Consider the following 21675-nt stretch of genomic DNA (forward strand, 5'->3'; position numbering starts at 1 on the left):
GACAGACTTTTTTGCGCTTTTTAATCCAGTAAGTATGGAATTATTTCACAATTAAAATCTCTCTAAATAGTTTTAGGCATGAACTTTCTCTCTCCTCCTCCCCCAGCCTTTTTTTTTTTTTTTTTTTTTTTTTGACAAGTCAGAAAATTGTGAAGTAAGCGACAGAGGAACTGGGAGCCGGAGAGGGAGAAGACACTTCCATTCTTTTAGTGCAGTGGGCTGAGGCAAAGAGGCCATTGTAATGGTAAATCGCACGCAGAAAGGAAGAAAAGGCTGATCATCAATCACAAATGAAGCATTCGTTTGGATTTGGGCAATTTGCTGGCCAGAGGCTTTCAAATCTATAACCTTTTTATTTATTTTTTTTCCCCCTGTTTTTACCCACATCTTTGAAAGTACAAGTTTGGTATACTGAAGACAGGAAGATAAATCTTTACAAACTGTCATGTCCAGAGTACCTGGGAATGGAGAAAGCACAGTGCTGAAATACCAGTAAAACCTCACAATCCGGCAGGAGAAACAGCATGCTGAAATGCTGGTGGGAAACGTCACCTTGGACTCTAACTCCTAAGAAAAAAATTCTGTCTTGGACTCTTCATCTTTCATGTGTTCAGGGATGACTTCTGGGGAGTTGAATTTGCAACATTGTTGTTCTGTGGTTGCCTGAGTGTGTTTTGTGTTTGACTGAGTATGTGACAGGACCCATGAGGATGTTAGACAACATTAGCACCAGCATATCATCTTCAGAGTCCAGCATTACCCATAAAGGAAGATACATCTACCTGGAGGCACTGCTCCAAGGAGGTGCTCCATGGGGATTCACACTGAAAGGAGGACTGGAGCATGGGGAGCCACTGATCATCTCAAAGGTATTTTTCTTATTTTAAGTGAAATGCAAACAAGTTAGGAGTGCCGAATTATTTAAAGGGCAAGAGTTGTAAAATAGCACTGACATGCTATATTTGATGCTGTGTTTGGCTTGGGTTTGGAAACTGTAGGTTTGCTCAGGAGCTATGTATTTGAGCAACACATGAGATCTCTGGGCATTGTTGAACTATCAAAGTGCAGTTTGTGTCCCACAGGAAGTATCTTGCCTTGCACAAACTGGCTCTGTTTATTACACTGCCATGAATGGGGGTGAGTAGGGGACTCTCATGAGGTGATCTTGTGTCATGAAGTCCTAGTATACAGTGAGCATGTAATCCAGCACCACCTTTTCTGAAGAGGGAAGAAAGTGCTTCAAGTCACATAATGTGATGTTGGCTACTTAGAAGTGTGTGTGGGGAAAGAGATGAATAAATACTTGTACCTGTTTTGGTATGTACATACATTAGGCTATGTTAGTGATTTTCTCACCCGGTGTATTCTTTAGTTACTAAATACCCAGCATATATGGTTGGCCCCCAAGTTTTTTGCTATTTTCATTCTTCATGATTGAGTATTATCAAAAGACAACTAGTAGTATAGCACAAAAGGATATTTTGAGGGGAAAAAATGGGAGTTCCTTATTCTCATCAGAACTGGGCTATTAAAAGTACCCAGATAACCTCAAGTTGCAGATACTGAAGACAATGAATTTTCAAAATCATCAAATTGAATCTACGAGTATCTAATGTTTGACCTGTGGCCCTAAAACTGTTTTGAAAATAAGACTTAGGTAATTCTCAGATTTTATTTGTAGTGGTTCTTAACCATGCTTCTTTTCTGTGTCTTCCATCTGGTGCATTCTGCTTGTTAATAGCAGGCATTTATAAAGAGAGCTGCTAGGTCCATATGTGCACTTAGGTCTATAATCTTACTCCCTTCTGTAAATTGGAACATACGTGAGGAAAGTAAAGGTTCAGCACCAATGTTGACTACAAGAAAATGCTAATACTCAGAATCAGTACTATTCAAATCCTGCAGCTCACTGTGCAGACACATTCACATGAAGACTGCCAGTCACTTGGAACAGTTTGCCTGCAATCAATTATTTGTAATTAGTACATTTACATGTTGAAAGTAAAAAGAAAATGGGGGTTTTCCATAACAGTTATTTCATCATAAAGGGATTTTAAGAAATTTCACATAAACATCTTTCTTGCAGGACTTCCTTGGAGATAGTTAGGCATAGCCACAGGAAACAAAACTAGCCTCACATTTTTTTCATTTTATAAACAGGAGGGGCTCACACTTCGGTCACATTATTCAGTTTTGTTGGCAGTGTTCTGCATTTATGAAGAAAAAGTTTCTTTTTGCTTTGACATTCTTCTGTGATGTAAAAAGTGCCACCTTTTTTTTTTTTTTTTAAATTAATTAATTTGGGGCAGGGAGGCAGAGAGGAAGAGATGGCTCTAGCTGCTGAACATGAGTTAATCTATGGGATTTGGTTTCCACAACAACCAGGCCCCTTAATGTCAAACATGCCTGGAGTGTGCATAGTGCCACTGGGAGCTGTATGACTTGTGCCTGCCTTCTGTGAAACTGCACTGCAAAAATGTGGTGGGTTTTATTTTTTTTTTGTTGAGTTGGTATTTTATTTTTAAACTTCTAGATACTTCTTGGCTTGTGCTCTCAGTGGTAGCATGTCATTGTATTTCTCATGCATGGGTGGTGCAGAGCTGGAGAACAGCTTGCACCTGAAGGCTGTGCTTTCTGGAGTTCATGCAGCACCTCTAGCTGTTCCCTGGTTTCCAGTTTCAGCTGAGAAATGCCTCTTGTGTTTGAATTCACTATGCTCTCTTAAGAATTATTTGCGTATTAGTAATTTGGCTAATTACGTATTCTTCTGATTACACTGCTAAGTAATGAGGAATTGTGGGGAAATGGTCAATTTAATCATGTTGCAGGTTAAATTCTGTACTTGCACAAGAGCACTTAATCCTAGAGTGGCTTGAGTTGGAAGGGACCATTAAAGATTGCACTATTTATGCAGGTATGTGCTAGGAATGATACAATAACAATTCTACATAATATTATCTAGAAATATCAGAAAATGTGGATGTCAGTTTTTAATTTCTGATTATGAATAATCAAGGTAGGAGTTTTCTTTTTCTTTTGGCTCCCTATTCTGTTTTTACACTGCCCTATTCTGTAATTACACTATATTTATGTCCCCTTAACTGCCTGTTTGCATTCACAAAGTGGTGTTAAATGGCCTTAGTGTAAATAAAAATGTCTATTTCAGCAAATATTTTATCTAGTACCCATGAAAGCTTGCAGCAGGACTTCAAATAAACTAACATGGATGTATTGTTATAGAATAGACAGACAGCAAATCAGTTTGACTCCAGTAGTTCTTTCTAGCCCTCAGGAACTGCTGCTCATTTGCGACCCTCAAGTGTTGGCCAGTCTCAGCTTCAGATCAAAGGTTGTGATAGTTAAAAACTAAGATGACTAGTTTCCAGAAGGCTCAAAAACTGATTCTAGCAGCCTTGAGCAGTTCTTTGGAAAGACAGATCTTTCCAACAATAATATACCAAGAAATTACTCAAAAGCAATGGGAGCAAGTTGCCAAAGCCAGACCAGTATTCTCCGATGGTAGTCGGTGCCGTTTTCAAGATGTACTTAACTGTGGCTTTCTTATTACCCTTAAAATAAGAACAAGTTACCTCCAGCCTTTCAGTAAAGGCCCCCTGGCTGTCTAGAGGTACTGCTGTGCTGGAGTGCAGCAAGCCAGGCTCTCAGGGTGTGTGTGCTGGTCTGCACAGAGAGGCAAACTTACAGTTAAGCACACTAGTTAAGGCTTTGCTGAATCAGCCATGATGCTCAGAACATCATGCAACCAAGTCTAAATCAACTTGTCAGAAATGTTAGTTGTGCAGCTAACTTGAATTTAGGTAGTTAAAACAGATGACCTTTTTATGCTAATGCTATTCTGTTTTTCCTTGTGGAAAGACAAATTTATACTGCAGCAGTTTTGTGACAGCTAATTCAAAGTCCTCAATACAGGTCTCTTTGTAATGTGCTGGAGGTGAGGGCAGACCATAAACAAATTTATTACATCCAACTCACATTTTCCCCTCCCCTCAAAGGAAACTGCTTTGACATTGCTTCTCATTATTTTTTTTCTATCATGTTTCTGGAGTGACTGTATGTCACCCAGCACATGAAAAGATGTACACTCATAGTATGTTGTGATTCTGGCTGCATAGGACATTTAAAAGAACACATTTATTTTCAATGAAAAGAAATTTGGAAATTCTAACAGTGTCAGAAAAATGGAAACTTGGGGTGTTGACTGTCCTAGAGCAGCCCTTAGCTATTTTGGAAACATAAGGAAGTTCCCTTTGTCATCTGAAGCTGTCTGCTGGGCCACAGTGCTTTAGGATTGTGTGGGTGTATTCTTGGTCTGCCACCTATTGTGAGGGAGCCTCAGAAACAGGCTTTGTGGAATCTTCCCAACTTTAATTTTTGTTGTACCAGGGAAAGGCATGGAGGAATGGGCAAAAAATAGTCAGTTGCACATTCCTTTTCCACTGTGCCTGAAGGGAACATCCAAAAATCCGTACCTAAATTAGCACTAGAATGTCACTGGTTAGCAATGGGACAGTGTCCAAAAAGATGAATCATAGGCTGCAAATTAACAAAATGTATTTTCCCTTTTGTGTTGATTCTGTGGTACAAAACGTTAATGAGGAGTGTAGTGAGAATCTGAAAGGGAACTACAGTCCTAACATTCTTCCTGGGGAAGAATTTCTCATTTATATGAGCTTAGAGAACAGCTGTCAATCAAATTCAATACTTAGAACTGTTCACACTTTCCCCCTATGTTTTCAAATAAGTAAATCTCTTCTGGAGGTGAAGAGGAAAAAGAAGTTGGTTGCAAGAGTAAAATGTCTCTCAAGAGCAAGTATGTTAAGCTAATTTTTTCCCACCTGAGAGAACTCTGCAAGTTTGTAGACTTCAAAGAATCTAGCGTGCATCTCCAGGAATGTGCTGCTCATGGTTATCAGGAAGTTCCACTTCAACATGAGGAGAAACTTCCTTGCTGTGAGGATGACAGAGCCCTGGGACAGGCTGCCCAGAGAGGTGGTGGAGTCTCCTTCTCTGGAGACTTTCGAGACCCATCTGGACACGTTCCTGTGTGACCTGCCCTGGGTGTTCCTGCTGCAGCAGGGGGGTTGGACTTGATGATCTCCAGAGGTCCCTTCCAACCCCTGTGATTCTATGATTAAATACTACATTGGCAAAGTTTTCAAGTTTTTTATTAGTTTCTTCCCCCCCCCAACATCATAGTTTTCTTCTTTGGTCCATTAGTATTTAAAAGATATTTTGGAATCATCAATGTGTCACTAATAATTCATACACAGTAGATGTCAAATCCTCCGTAGTGACCTCCACTTCTCTGTTTTTAGATCTTGGTTCTTATGGCTCAACTTCCATTTTTTTTAGTTATACCTCTTTAGTAATTTAGAGCCCTATAATTTTGGCCTAGATTTGGAGAGATTTGCTCATAGTGGGAATCTCATTAAATAATTGGTTTCTTCACCTGGAACTAGAAATTTAATGAAAAATCCAAGCATGATTGCAAGTGATACTGAATGTTTAATTGGAACCTCATTTCCTTTGGCCTCAAAACTGTGATAATGCCAGAAGCAAACCTGGTTTTTCATTTGCATATTACTTTTTTGGCCCATCCTGAGCTGTAAGATCAATATCACAAAAATGAAAGGCCTGACTGTTCTAGGCAGAAAAGGCAAACCAGTAACTGAAGCATTCATTCCCTCTTGATTTCCTGCAAGAATTTTTAATTTAAGGTAATTAACATTATTCAGTCTCAACTCTTTTGGAGCCAAGCAAACTATTTCTACAGTCTGTTTCTCAGGGCTACGCACAAACCTTTGGAACAGTTTTAGCTGTTGTGGGCCTCTGAAATGCGCTTTTATTTTGAGCTCCATGTTGATGATACGAACAAAAGAGTTGTTTCTCTTGCCTAGGAATTAAAGCCTGTAAAGTGTTCTTTCTCAGATAGTGGCTATGTGGGAACACTTTTCACATGCTGTGCTGTAGTTCATCAGTTCCCTTAACTCAAAAGGGCAGGTCCTTTGCAGGGACCTCATGCCAGAAGCATGACACAAACTCAGAGGTTTACCTCTCAGCAGGGATGTTGGAAGCAATAAAAGTGTAATAATAATCATAGGAATAGCTTGGGACAGAGCCTGAGAAATTATCTGGAATTCTTGCAATGTGTTCAAACATTGTTAGGAGCCTGATCCAACTTCTGAAAAAATCATGTAGCCCTCTAGCAATTGGTGCTTACAGGGGCTGGATCAGGCTGTCTTCCATGAGGCTCCCATGCCTGTGCTGCTTCTCTTTGGGTATGATGCCTTGTTCACCTCGCTGGAGTGACCTTGCAGAGCAGTTAGTGACATGTAATGAGAATTTTTCCTTCATTCTTGAAAAAACAAAACCCAAAAGGCCATTCTGGACCCCAGCTGGCCCACAGACACCCGTGTCTCTGGTCAAAACACTCAGTGTTGTCCCCTTTAGGTCAGTACCAGGAGCCCATTGCTTTGCCCTCTCAAATGCCCAGGGTCCCCATAAACAAAATTAAATTTGCTCTGACAGGCAAAATTTTATTTGTATCCCTTCCCACCTCCATGTGTGTGAGAAAAGGCAATTTAGAAACAGTTAACCTTTTTGTAGGGATGGAAGCACAGAAAAGATGGCCAGTGCTTGAATTAGAAAGGCTTGTCTGAAGTTGCCAGAGTCACGATAGAGTTATTCGCCTGGGCAGGAGGACATGAAGCTGAGTCAGAGGCATGGTGACATGTTCTATGATTTTATGATTAGTATTTTTTTTCTTGAAAGTCTCCACACTGGTTCTTGCCTGGTTAGATACGGACTTTATTTTTCTCCTCACTGCTGAAGCATATCTTGGGGCATTTGTGTTGTTAATGTTTACCAAAAAATACCCCTTTTCACTATTTATCTTCCAATATACTTTGAGTGGACTCAGGAAGGTTTCAATTTCAAACCCATTGTTATGCTCCTGCCTTCCTGCAGAGCACTCTCTGCACTGGTTATGCATTTAGGGCCATAAATATGGATGTTCTGTGTAATATGACAGGTCCTTACAATTGTGTTTTTCTTGTGTAAGAATAGAATAAGATGGTGTATAAGAATTGCCTGAGTGCTGATCTCTTACTGTTTAGCTACATCAGCTTGAAGGGCTCAGAGGGTTGTCAAGTTTGTTATTACTTCACTTCTGTATTCACTGGGGAAAGCAGTAAGTGAACATTAAGTGGACTGTAATTTGTCTAGGGCTAAACCATAGTGTAATTGCTCCTGCTTGGTCTCAGTCCGAAGGCAGGTGAAAAGGTGGTCCTGTGAGTAAAAAGAAGTACAGACCCACACTGACCAGCATCCTCTCAGGGTCATACTTAAAAAGATCAAGGCCCAAAACAGCCTGGTCAACAGAAATTATTTCTTCCTGATCCCTGTCTCCTGGCCCCCCCAGTACTTTTAGGTTTGATGTTGGAGAGAGGTGTGCTGTCTGCTGGTAAGCTAAGCTCACTTTGCAAAGCCACCTGCCTGCACAGCTGACTCCAGTTGCCACACAGCAAGGAAACTGGGATGATGCAGGCCTTTGCTTTCAGAGAAGCAGGAGGGAACTGCTGGTGGAAGACTTTGAAAAAGCAAAGGGGCAGGCAGGTCTTCACCACTCTTTCTTGTTTCCCAGGGCTCAGATTAGGGCCTCACGAAAGACTGCTGATGCTAGCACAAGGGACAGGATCACCTACCTTCTCTTAAAGCTAGGAACGGGCTTGATGAAAAGGCTTCTATTGTCAGCCCCCTCTATTAGGCTGCAGTAGCTTCCTAGCACAAAAAGACTTCTGTTCACTTCCACAGCACTGAATTAGCAATTGCAGACAAACTGACTGACTGACGTGAGCAGTGGCTTGCTGAGCATTGCTGCTGCACTAGCAAAGTCAGGAGGAGCTTTTCAGAGTGCAGCGTGGCTGCCTGAAGGGGTAATGCCAGTTGGTCTGTGATGCATCACCATGAGCCCATCCACCAAGAATACCATGGTTGTCCTGATTAACAGATCAGCATGGATGAATCCCAGGATACACGTACATCTCAATGATGTGACCTTTATGAATGTGCAAGGGGAAGGAAATTACCCCTGAAAAAAGTCATACCTCTGTGCTGACACAGGGCGGGGATAACGGCTTGTCAGATGTCTCCAGTTGACCAGTCATGCTGTTGAGTTACCTCCTTACCAGAGGTCAACCCAAGCTGTGAAGTTTTGTTCCAAATCTACAGAGATATCTGGTGTGAAAGATGAGGTCTCCACCGCTACATTGCAACCACATGAGTTACAAGAGGACCATATGCAGTGTAGTGGCCTTCAAAGTCACCAAATGGTGTATAGAAGAAATATTCTCACATTCTTGGACACAGAGGAATCCTGGGTGGTTAAGCATGACCTGTAATCCTTAGGGTCAATAAGTGGAGCCCTCATAAATCCTGCCCTGGCTCTAGCTTACATGAAAGAGATTAGACAGAAAAATGCCGTGTTTTCTTGTTTGCTTGGCTGTAGCAGGTATAACCAGAGTTAAGATTTGCACTGATCTTAGAATGAGAACCAGAGAATGCACTCTTTAAATCAATGTTTGTGCAGAGTAGATGACTGCTTGTGAAATGCTCTTCTGCATTCAGCCTTTCCCACGCTTCTTGGGAGCTCAAGGCATAGGAAGAAAAACCATCATCGATAATAGAGCTGGAGCTGAGCTAATCTCATCTCAAATTTCATCCGTGTTTACCTTTAAGATCTTTTGATGAAGCTCAAAGTTGTGGAGCATGAATCCAGCATGGATCTATTGTCCATGAACTACTCAGACTTTGGAAGGGATCTTTGAAAATGAAAATGAGATGTGCTCTAATTTTCTTGCTGACAAACATTTGTAGTAAAAGAAAAAAATGTCCAGAGGCCTTTGAAAAGAGACTACTAAACCACAATATCTTTGTGGCTTATTTGTGTATTTTCAAGGCCTCGAGCAGATCACCATCTGATGGCAGCAGAGAGCATCCCGGACAAGTGTCAGAAAACCCTGAAATATGTTGCTATCCACTAAGCCCAGGAGATAAATCTTTCCCACACTTGAGAGTTGAGACAGTAAACTTTGCCTTTGAGCATGAACAACAGAAACTGGTGGAAGTTCTACCATCATTCTAGAGTCTTCAGGCTGCATTTCTGATTCTCTGATTCTGTGTCTAGGAGAGGTTATGTTTTCCTGTCTGATAAACCTGCCCTTATGCTTGGAACAAGGGATATCCAGTTATTAAGAGAAAAATACAATTCAGCACCAGAGCTAGCTTGTCTGCAGGAAGGTTTGGCATCCACTAGCTGCCTAGCACCCAGCCACCCATCTTGTATTTCTTTCTGTGAAGAGAACAGTGTGGTCTGCATTATAAATACCTGCATTATAAATCCATTGTGGGTGTTGAGCAGGACCAAACCTGCTTAAGACACGTGAGATGTGGAAAACAGACCCTTGGGTAGCCCCGACTGTCACACACCAGTGATGGAGCAAGGGTTGCTAGGTATTTGGAAGTTCTCTGAACTGGCCTTGGCTGGAGCAGGATATTGGTCGTCACTTTGTGTCAGATGAATATAACTCAGGAAGCATAGATTTTAAGTGCACAAGATATGTTTCTCATTTTCCTTATATTCTCATCTCACATAGGCTGCCCTAGTGTTGTTTGTGTCTCACCTAAACCGTTCCTGCCGCCTTTGTAGTTCCACTGAAAACCCTCAGCTTTAGCTCACTTACTAGATCTTTGTTTCTGAGAGATAGCTGGATTGTGTACTTCAGCTGGACTTGCCAGAAACATGGCTCTTTACAGAGATGCAGGTTAGAAGCTGTTAAATGCCAGGAAGCATCTTTCCCCCATGGAATCATAGAATCACAGAATATGCTGAGTTGGAACCCATCAGGATGATTGAGTCCAACTCCTGTCCCTGTGTAGAGCATCCCAAGAATCACACCATGTGCCTCAGAGCATCATCCAAATGCTTCTGGAACTCAGGCAGACTTGGTGCTGTGACCACTGCCCTGGGGAGCTTGTTCCAGTGCTCAACCACCCTCTGGGTGAAAAATATTTTCCTGATACCCAACCTAAACCTCCCCTGATTCAGCTTCCTGCCATTTCCCCAGCCCTGTCACTGGTCACAGGAGTGAAGAGATCAGGACCTGCCCCATCTCTTCCCCTGCTGAGGAACCATAGACTGCAATGAGGTCACCCCTCAGCCTCCTCTTCTTCAAGCTGAATAATCCAAGTGACCTCAGCCGCTCCTCATGAGACATCTTAGCCAGACCCTTCCCCATCCTCGTGGCTCTCCTTTGGACACCCTCCAATAACTTGATGTCCTTTTGACATTCTGGTGCCCAAAACTGCAGGCAGTGCTGCAGGTGAGGCCACACCAGTGCAGAGCAGAGCAGGATGATCATCTCCCTCCACCGCCTGGCAACGCTCTGCTTGATGCACCCCAGGACACGAGTGGCCCTCCTGGCTGCCAGGGCACACTGCTGGCTCATCCTCAGTTTGCCATCAACTAGGATGGATCCCCAGGTCCCACTCCACCATGCTGCTCTCCAGCCTAGTCTGTAGTTCCCCACTCTGTACTGACCACCAGGGTTTCTGCACCATCCCAGGTGCAGAATCCGGCACTTACCCTTGATAAACTTCATGTGGTTGGTGACTGCCCATCTCTCTAACCTGTTGAGGTCTCTGCAGGGCCTGCCTGCCCTCAAGGGAGTCGACAGCTCCTCCCAGTTTTGTATCATCAGCAAACTTGCTTAGAATTCCTTCGAGTCCTGCATCCAAGTCAACATCTTCTGTTGAAGAGGACTGGGCCTAGGATGGAGCCCTGCAGGACCCCACTAGTGACTGGTCACCAGCCTGATGTTACCCCATTCACTTTCACTCTTTGTGCTTGACCTATGAGCTAGTTGCTGCCCCATCCTATAGCATGGCTGTCCAGCTGTATGCTGGACATTTTGTCCAGGGGGATACTGTGAGAGACAGTATCAAAAGCCTTGCTGAACTCCAGAAATATTCACACTTAGCGCACTTACTTAGTTGCAACTTTGTTTTAAGAGAGGCTTGTGTAGCTTAACTCACATGGCTGAGCTGGAGAGAGAGTTTTGATCTTCCCATTATCAGTCAGATGCTGCCTAAACAACATTCCCACAACTCCTGTTACTTTGTCATGAACTTCAAAAAACCCAAACAAATTAATCCAGGTTTGTTGGTCAATTGAAATTAGGAAAAGGACAACAGGATCAGACAAGATCAGCTTATCCAGGGCTCAGCTTGTTAACATCCTAACTGGTATTCAAGCATAATATTAATTTTTCACACTTGCATTAAAAAATCCCACAAAAAAAAATTCAAACTCCAGTGAAGAATGATTCCTGCTGATAAGAAAATCACTGTGCTTAAATTCATTAATAGAATAGGCTGTGGGATTCATTTCAAAGCACAGGGTGAGAAATAAGCTCCCAAATCCCATTAAGAAATAACAGGATTTATGTGCATTCCTCCCATATATTAACTTTCCCCTCTGGAAACGTCTTGTGCTGAGTTGGTGCCATTTTTCAGGCAGGTGCAGTGTTTTGCAGTTCCCACAGACCCCTCCAGATAATCTGCCAGCCTGAAAGCCATTCCCTATTCTCACTCAAGAATGGGGATTTTCCGATGCACGGATGAATGACGAGTTTGGCTGACAAATGTCATGGCTCCATGTTCACACATTCTGCAGTGATGCTGTAAGCAGTTTTGTCCTGTCCGTGTCAGCAGTTAAAATGTTTGAAATACCAGCCAACAGAGATAGAAGAGATACTGGTTTTTAATAGCCATTATGAGTAGTAGGTAACTGTCTGAACGCCACTTGACATGGAGAGGTGCAATTTGTGATGCTGAAGTCTTTGCAGAATTGGTTTGTATTGTCAGTGGGGTCAGTTGTTGCTAGCACCATTAGAGATTTTTCACATTTTTATTGAAGGCAAGTTTTTGAAAATATACCAAATCCTCACATTTGCCATTACTTAGAAGAGTTTTCATTACTTTCTTCCTTTGAAAGACATAGATGTCAAATTCACATAAAAATGGAGATAAAAATATTACGAAAATAGTTGCCAAAGAAATGGCAAACAGATCCATTTTAAAAAGTGGAAACAGTTTTGTGGGGTGGAAGGAGGCCTAAAGGGTCTCAGGGATTCCCGGAGAAGACACGTGTTGTGGCAAGAAGTGTGTGTTTCAGAAGAATTGAAAGGGCATACAGTCTACAATATGTTGCAGAAAATTTCCTAACACCTGGAGGTAACTACTGGCTTCCTACAATCCAGTATTGACTGTAGTTGTACAGAAGCATTTTTCCTAGTTTTCTCTTCAGCTTGTAATCAGTGTTTATTTTTTTCTATCATGGTAGTGCCAGCACGTCAAAGTTGAAACTATGACTCCTTTATGCTGTTAGGAAAGCAATAAAAAGATCTGCTTCTGGGTATTCAGAATTTATAGTTGTCATATAGTCTATAGATGTAAATATAAAAATTCAAATAAGGCAGTGGGTGAAAAGTGAAGCAAGGGTATGTCTGCAACGGCACTAGTGAATTTAGTAACTCATATAATAATGATGTTGCTTGGAGGTTTATACATTATTTAATCTTGGATTTTTATTACAGTGGCACATAATCACTGGAATGATCGTATCCTTGAAGATTTGCTGTGGTGCTGGATCCATTATTGCTGTATTTTTATTTTTCTGTAATAATATGCATTATGTAAATGAACACTTTGTTAAGAAAAGTGTGTTGCTCCCTAACATCAGCGCTCATGGCTTCATACATTGATTGACAACCAGTCTTGACAGTGGACTGAGAGACATCCACATTTCTCAAACACAGTCTCGTAGAAACTGGAAAATGAGCTGATGGAATTCAGACCAAAGATCTGGCTGTTTTCCAGGAGCAAATACAAGGCAAGAAGCATTTCCAATTTCAAGAGAGAGGCTTGAAATGGAGAAAGAAATGTGAAACATTTGAACAGAGAGGGGTGGGGTCATGGGGGGAATCTTCATTTTATCAATGATCCCACTCCTCTCCCTCCTGCCCTGCTCCATTTCATGTTTGCTTAAAAGCAGTTGCCAGTGTTTGTTGAATAGTGTCAGCACAGCCACTGACCTAACTATAAGGCAACAGCAAAAGGTTAGTAGAATTAGTCTTGTACTGCAGACTGGTATTAATAGTTGTATTGTCGTGGTGTTGGCACAAACTCTGCAATTAAATAAGTTGTTGGCACTCTTCCCTGGGTTAAATTACCGCTACTGTTCCCCCTGCTTCCAGTCAATGAATACAACACTTTTGGGGAGGCAAGTTCAAACATTTTTGTTCTTTTGGGATTCTGCACATTTTGGATCTCAAGCTAAGAGGTTTCTGCTGGCTTTCCAAGCAGCCTTCTGTTGTTGTTCTTCTCTGCAAACAGCCTGTGTAAACTGATGCTGGAATAACCAAGCAGGGAAAGAGGTGGGTGAAGGGGAAAGACGCAACAAAAGACTGATGTAGAAACAAATGCCCTTAGAAGGGGTCCTTGCTTTCTCTCATGCCTGGACCCATGGATGCTTCTTAGCACCGGGCTATTGTTGTAGGTTTCCATCACAGCTTCATCAGGGGCAACTTAGCTTTTTAATGAGCCCAGAAAGACAGCCATGGACATGGTGTGGGTATCCCCAACTATCCTTGCCCAAAAGTGCAAAGCAGCCCCTTTTTCCAGCCCAAGACCCTCTTCCTGCTTCTGCTTTAATCCATGGCATTTGGGTTTGGCCCAGGAGCCCATGCATCCCCCTCTGCTGTTCTGCAGGGGCCACTCACAGCAATACAATTCCCCAGTCCTGCTTGCCAGAAAACTTTGTACTTCTAGTTTATTGACAGTGCCTTCTGCATTGGGAAAAGGAGTCCTTGTGCTTCTTTCCAAGACTGTCTCTAATTTAGCAGCAGATGTTGGCTTGCCAGATATATGTCCTCACCTCTTCACTAGTGGCTAGATCTAAAAATCATTTTTCCTGTAATATCAGAACTTGGTTTTTCTTCAGTGTTCTCAGTAAAGCCAGGGAGTCATCTGCAGTCTGTCCTCTCTTCATGACCTACACTAAGATGTACCCTGTCCTTTGGGGTAGCAAGCTGCAAAGGACAGGCACAAGAACTGGAAGTGCTTCAATCTCTATTCCCTGTGGTGGGTGTTGAAAGGCAACAGGACTGTGGGGAGACTGTGGTGCTTACTGTATGAGTTGAGAAACTTGTATGTAGAATGGTTTTCTGAGAAACCAGTGGTATACAGGGAAATATCAGGGGAGAACCTTAATCTGTGCTTTCCTTCAGACCAGCTGTTATTTAATCAATCATCAGATGTTAATAATGAGCTGCATACAGAGGTTTCCCTGTCTACCCGTGACACGATCTTTCGATGGCTTATATCAGTGATTAATGGAGACTGACAGAGGGTGAGCCACTAGCACATCAGTAGAAGTTGGAGGTTGGGAGAAAGGAGCAAGCAGAAACAGAAGTGTGTGCACTTGAGTGACTCTGTGTCTCTACAGCTTCTTGTGTATCTCATCAGCTGCTAAAACTAAAGGTTCCTCTGCTGGTTGGAGCGGAAAAGAACCAGGGTGAGCATCTATTGTTCTATAAGTTTTGTTCTTTTTAGGCTGTGATCTTGTCAGCTCTCATTAGTTTAACAAGTTGGACTGTGTCACTCCTTGGATGGGAGACTTTGAAACACAATGAGAAGTGACACAGAGTGGTTCAGTCCATAGCCTTGCTCCCTTGGAGTCAGTGCTGGAGCACTGACCCAGCAGCCTTTGAGGTGGAGAGGGTGTGATAGTACTGCTCAGTGAGATGTTCTGGCTTTGGTGATGAGATATTATAGAAGGTCAGTTGGTGGCATATTTTGCTAGAAAAAGAATGTGATCCCATCAGCCAGATTCTGTTTGGGGTAAATTGCATTCCAACTCCAGACCCACCATCTTAATTCTTTCTTGCTCTAGAGCAGTTAAGAGTTGTGTGTAGCTGTTGTGAAATGCTTTGGTGGCAGATGGCAGTGCCTGTAGTGAAATGGCTGTATTTTAATATAAAGAAATATGTAATTATAAATATGTGTGTGTCAGCTGAGGGTGCTTATACCTTGTAATCCTATGAAGTACCGGAATGAAAAAAAATCCATGCTTTTGAGCTGCATGGGAATATCCTGAAATACAGAACTGAAAGGTAATACATAAGTGGATTTGGAGGGGTCCCTGCTCACCAATTGCATGCTCTTCTTGTCCCTTAAATCTGTGTTTTGTAGACAGTGAGAGGGAACTGGCCATAAGCACAGAAAATGGACATGTGTGGGTTTGGGGGGAAAGGAGGAAATACAAAAATCCACTGCTTGTATAATAGGCACACGACACTTTGATGGTGACAGCACACAACTGGTGCTAGTGAAGAGGTCTGACCAGTTCATCTCAGTTTGAAGTCCACTCTACAGTTCCCAGGGGGTTATAACCTGCCCTTGTACTTTTGGTGACCAGTTGTAGACCAAGCAGAACACTCAGTCAAATGGTTTGTTGCTGACCCTTCAGCACTCAGGAGTGACTCTGCTGGTTTTTAGGGTGCTTTGAAAATGGTGGTAATATCCTGCCATCTCCAAGAAAACATTACCTTCCATCAAGCCTGTGGCCATGGCATTCACAAATGAGCTAAAGGGCACAAATAACTCCAACGGCAACAGAATCTGCATGCCAGTGTTGTGAGGCTCCCTGCAACCGTGGACTATAATTGGCCATCTTCAGTAGCAGGACCTAGAAATCTGCAAGGCAAGTTTACAGGGGTTTAAACTGTTTCCTAACAAAGTAGCTCAAGGTATGAATGAATACGTTCTAAAAGTTGGTAATGTGGGAGCTAGGTAAGGAAGACAAAGTTAGAAAAGACACTTTCTGCATATGAGATACTGTGCTTTTCCAGACTCTGCATATAGCCCTGCAAACTCTCTATCCAAAAAAACCCTCAAACTCAGGTAAGAAAAAAAAAAAAAAAGAAGGTGGGCAAAAGGAAAGTCTGGTTGTCTCATAGCTGCTCAACGGGCAACTCTGAGATCCTTCTGGCAAGATCAACTGAAGCAGAATTTGTCATTGTTTGGCTTGTGTCACTCAGCTGGTCGGGTCAGAGAGCTTCTCTGACCTGAGCCCACAAGTGATGGACAGGTCTGTAGAGGGCATTATCACAGCATAATCACATGGAATGAAAGGAAAATTGTGTGCCTTTCTTAACTCCCCTCCGCCCCCCCATTCTCCAAATCTTTGGGATAATACATCTTTTCTTATTTTACTCAGAATCTGTAAATGCTTCTGTTCTGTGATAAGGTTTTCACAGCGAAATATGGCCTGGAGAGTAGTAAATGGAGCTCTTCCAAGGATCCACAAAGATCTGCAAAGATTTTGTTGCACTGCTAAAAGAAACATTAATCATGGTCAGAAATACTTCCTGCTGGGTTGTAGTATGCTCCCTGGTTTCCCCTGTCCCTCAGGCACTAGTGGAAATTCCAACTGACAGGGAGGTGAGGGTTTTTTTCTGCTGGTTTAAGTTAGCTAAATCAGTTTTGGAATACAAGAGAGTCTGTAAATTCTTAGTGGTGTTACTACTCTTGCCAAAATAATCAGCAGTCAGGAAGAAAAACCAAAGACCCTGGTCAGGAGGAGATCAGAGGAAGAATTCTGTTGGCCTGCAGACTTTGAAATGCCTTTTATCTGTATAAAATGTGCATTCCTGGATGGGAGGGAGTGTAGGAGATGTGCATTTGGAGCAGGTGGCTTCAGCAGTTTGGTTATTCACTTGGATTTACAAGTTTTATGTAGTTCCAGCATATTGACCATGGTGTGAAAACTAATTTTTAACACAAGGAAAGCTTAAAGAACATAAAACCATGAAATAGTCTTAGTTTGGTGGCCTGTTTAAAGAGACTAGTTCTTGTGGACTCTGAGCCAAAATGACAAGACAAAACAAATAGAAAGAAATCAGGGGTTTGTGTTGAACAGAAAAGTTTTGTTTGACCCTGCAAAATAAATGCAGGTGAACTTTTAAATTAAAATAATAACCAAAACCAAAACATTCTGCTTTCGAAATGTCAGAGTTAAAAGTTTCAACCCTTTAAAATTATTCTTTCTTCCCTGCCTTTCAGGGATCAACACCATCTAACCTGCATGTGGAAGCAGCCTTGTTCTTGCCACTCAGAATCACACTATAACTAAATAATGACGCTCTGCTCTTGTCAAAATATGTCTTTCAAAACAAACCTCTGTTTGAACGTGGAACAATTTTGTCTTCATACCACCTATGGATGACATTCCTTATTATCTTTGTGACTTACTTTGACCTTTTGTCTTCTGGTGAAATAGAGCTGAAACCTGCCAGTATCTTCCTTTAAGACCTTTTCTTAATTGTACAAGGGATATATTAACCTCCTAGGAAAATATAGGTAGTGAGGTAGAATTCATGAAGGAATGGATGTAGTAATATCCCTGGATATTAATCTTGTGCATTTTATATTTCTAAGGCAATTGTAACACTTCAAAACACATTTTTTTAAGGGGTATGCATTATATCATAGGATGGTTTGAGTTGGAAGGGACCTTAAACATCATCTAGTTCCAACCTCCCAGCATCAGCAGGGACACCTCCCAGTAGACCAGGTTGCTCAGAGCCCCATCCAACCTGCCCTTCAACACTGCCAGGGATGGGGCAGCCACAGCTTCCCTGGGCAGCCTGGGCCAGGGTCTCACCACCCTCACACTAAAGACTGTCTTCCCAATGTCTCACCTAAATCTCCCCTCTTCCAGTTTTGATCCATTCCCCCTTGTCCTCTCCCTCCCTGCCCTTGTCCCAAGCCCCTCCCCAGCTTTCCTGGAGCCCCTTCAGGCCCTGGAAGGTGCTCTAAGGTCTCCCTGGAGCCTTCTCTTCTCCAGGCTGAACAGCCCCAACTCTCCCAGCCTGTCTCCAGAGCAGAGCCTCTCCAGCCCTCGGATATCCACTGATTTGTGCTGTTTCCTCTTGTATAGGACCAGTAAGGACATGTCAGAATCACCCTGTGCTGTATCCTCTGAGCAACAGTAGTTGCTAAGAGAGGAACTAGAGGGAGTGTGTCTCAGATCAGCAGTTCTCAAACACCTTCATACACGCATCAAGAGCTGGCAGAGTGCAGCAGCACCCAAGGGTGTTCTCGTACAGCTCCCCACATCCCCTTGGAGCACAGCACCTCACTGAGGCCACAGTGAGCACTCGGGTCCTCTGGCTAAAGGCTGTATAAAATGAACAATAGGAGAGGGAGCTGCAGTCAGGAAATGCAATACTGGCTGACAAATATAGCCTTGGTTTTGTTATGCAGCATAGTTAGCATGATTCCAGAGTGAGAAGTGTCAGTAGAAGAATCCTAAACCAGAGTCATTCAGAACTCCAGGTTAGCATCATACAAAGAGTTTTCACAGAAAGAGGTTGGTTGTTTGTTTTTTTTTTCTCCAATAGCTTCATATTTCTGCTTGCAAAAAGTACTGATTCATTTCATCCTTGGCTACTGAAACAGTTTTACAATGGGTAACAAAAAATGTTTTATGGGCCTCTGATCCACTGCAGCCTATGGAGTAATGTGAATCAAGGAAGGGTTGGTCAGCGGGTCAGGAGTGCAGGTGAGTTAATCCTTTGTTATTCTTGCACTTGTGAAATTGAGGTGCCTCTCACATTGAGGAGAAACTAACTTCTAATATTAATTACCAGTGCTTCTGCAGAAGGCTGTCTGAACTCTTCTGTGTGGCACATTATTGGAAAGGGAAGACGTATCTACATGGGAACTGGCCTCATGATCAGATTTCATTGATAAATAATAATATTCATGGGATAAATATTTACTGATTTACATTGGGACTGTACATGCTATGTGCTGCTTAGAAAAACCTTCTACCTTAGTAGCTATTATCCTGTCTGGTTGATGTATACATGGAAAGCCAAGGAGAGGAAGTCTCTTGTTTGATGTCAAGTGGTTAGTGTTGCCTTCTTGAATCCTTAGACGTGTTTGCAACTGAATAGCTGCTGGCAGAGCAAACCCCCTGCAAAGAGACTCAGCACTTAACACAGGACAGATTTATTTTTGTCTTTTACCAGGCACCAGTGGCTTGCAATTTTCCCTTTAAGGGTGCCCTGGAAAACACCTCTGAAAACAACACTGAGCAATGGCACAAATGGGGAGGTTCATTTTTGGAGACCACCACAACAATCTCTGATGGAGAGGGGTGCGATAGATGATGTTACACATCCCAAAAGTGCATTGTCACCTAAATGCAGGATCAATGTGCTTTCAGGTTTAGTGTGTTGGGCATTTGTTGGCTGCTTGGTGAGTTGAATACAGTTGCTGTTATTGTATAATCTCTATTTCTGATCCGAAGTGATGAATCACAAAATGGTTTGGGTTGGAAGGGACCTTAAAGATCATCTAGTTCCAGCCTCCCTGGATCAGCAGGGACATGACCAGGTTGTTCCAAGCCCCATCCAACCCACCCTTGAACACTTTCAGGGATGGGGCAGCCACAGCTTCTTTGGACAACCTGTCTAATCAGCTTTTTCTGGAATTTCTTATGCTTAAACCTGCATAGTATCTATTGTGTGAAGTCTTAGAACTGCAGGTGTGGAAAAAGGAAAATTACTTTGGAAAATAATTTTTCCATGTTCCCTCATCTAACTGAAGTGAACAGAGATTTTGTTGCTGCACAGGGAAATAAATGCTAGTAAAGGCCTACAGCCTTCATACTCTGCCCAGATGTAATGCCCATCCTGTCCCTATATTGCATTCCCAGTAAATAGTGCTGCCAAAAATTTGCAAGGAAGGTCAGGGAGAAAGATATTTCTCTTTATTATTATTGGTAACTGGAGCTGAGTGGAAAATGAATTTTCAGGTCACTGAATGTTACAAAAATATTTGCACTTGATCCATATAGATCAAGTAACAGTTTTAGTTTTGAGAATTCCCAGAAATAGCTTCAACTGCTATAATCAAATCAAATAGTGACATTTTAATTAAAACAGAAAAATTGAAAATTTTTGTTTAAAAATTATGAACTTCATGTTCTTTTCTTTTTAATGCATCTTCTCAGAATCAGGATGTGTTTGGAAAATGTTCCCACTACTAACATGTCCCCAGTTGGACTTAATCACCTAAGTCACATAGGCATTATAAAAGTTGATGAGCAGTCTTCAGAGCAGAGTAGATGAGAACTGGATTTGCAGGAACACTCAGTGTTCAGGGTCATTGCCCTGGTCCTTAGCTGTGGGACTGAGTGCTCTTAAAAAATCAGACTTCTCACTCAGATTCCCTCTTGGCTACTGCTCTTAGTTATTAATACTCAGTACCTCTCACCCATGGTGTCTTTCCACCCAGAGGGGATACAGTGGCCCTTTGCCCATGAATACTACAATAGAGAGAGGCAGGGGAAAAGAATCCTGTGAGGTTACTCCTCTTTGGTGACCCAGGACTGGTATGGGGATCTCCACAGGAGAGCAGAAGTCCCACTGCCTGAGCTTAAAAGCTCAGCTCTAAGCAGAAGGTTATGAATCCTAAGAATTAGCTAAGGCCAAGAGGTAGACACTGTGTGCTCAACATGAGTTCTTAACCTTCCCTCATAGCCCCAGCTGCCTAAACCTTGTTATTTCAACTATTCCAAATAACATCTGAGATCTGTCTCTAAACCTAGGGATAGCACTAATCCAGGGAAAGAGGTTTAGGTAGTGTAAGGCCTTGTCAGTAGAGCAGCTTGTGAGAGTGAAGCAGCTTTCCTTAAAGCTGCTGTATGTACTTCAGTGCCAGTGTAAGCTGCTGACTCTGCACTAGATCCACCCACATAGGCTGCATGTGCACTGGTGCCAGGCCCATAGAGGGACACAGACATCCCCAGCCCACACAGGCCTGGAGCTCTCCCACTGTCAGATGTTTCACCATTCTTTGCTCCATTTTACACAGCCCACCACCCCCTCAGCCACACAGCTCTGGCTCTGGCTGCACTGTGCACTTTGGTGTCCAGCTACAGACTGGTGGTTTTTATCAGCCTGGTAGGAGGATGCTGAGGGTGTGGGAGCTGCCTGGATGCTGGTGCTCAACATAACCCTCTAGCAGCCCACAGCAACATCAACTGGAAGGTCATGAGACTCAGTATTTCTGCCCAGTCTTGTTCTCAGTTAAATATTGAGATGGCTGTAATTCCTGGCACAGAATTTGTGGCTCTCAAGGGCTGCCTAACTCTCCCAGGGCTTGTCTTGGCTGAGGAGTCGTGGCATTGAACCGACTCGGCCAGCTCGAAGGTTAGCTGAGGACAGCAGTTATTTGCAGGGTGCTAGCTTGCTCCACACCAGCCTCGTGCACCTCCTCCTCCCATGAAACATGGGAACAGTCTGGATGGCATTTGAGAGGAGGATGGGAGCACAAGCCAGACCTCTCTGGGATCCGTGCGTGTGTGTGCTAATGAGGCCCAGAGGTGATGCCAGCCAGTTATCTCAAAGTGGAGTTTGCACATGAGTGCACCAAGAATGCACCAGCTATTCAACCATAATAAGTTTTTATAAGCACACGTTTCTGACCATGTCAAATTTTGTACCTATTCAGCTGCTAAAATCC

General features: G+C 42.8%; 1 protein-coding gene across 1 annotated transcript in view; it reads left to right on the plus strand.

The window, feature by feature from the left end:
• Nucleotides 1-483: 483 nt before the first annotated feature.
• Nucleotides 484-21675, plus strand: part of SHROOM3 (shroom family member 3) — a 153949-nt gene continuing 132757 nt past the window's right edge. Inside the window, exon 1 of the mRNA XM_051617638.1 lies at nucleotides 484-869. Coding sequence (XP_051473598.1) covers nucleotides 705-869 — 165 coding nt within the window. The 5' untranslated portion in view covers nucleotides 484-704. The remainder of the gene's footprint in view (nucleotides 870-21675) is intronic.

This window comes from Apus apus, chromosome 4, assembly GCF_020740795.1.
Source record: "Apus apus isolate bApuApu2 chromosome 4, bApuApu2.pri.cur, whole genome shotgun sequence".
Classification (NCBI taxonomy): domain Eukaryota; kingdom Metazoa; phylum Chordata; class Aves; order Apodiformes; family Apodidae; genus Apus; species Apus apus.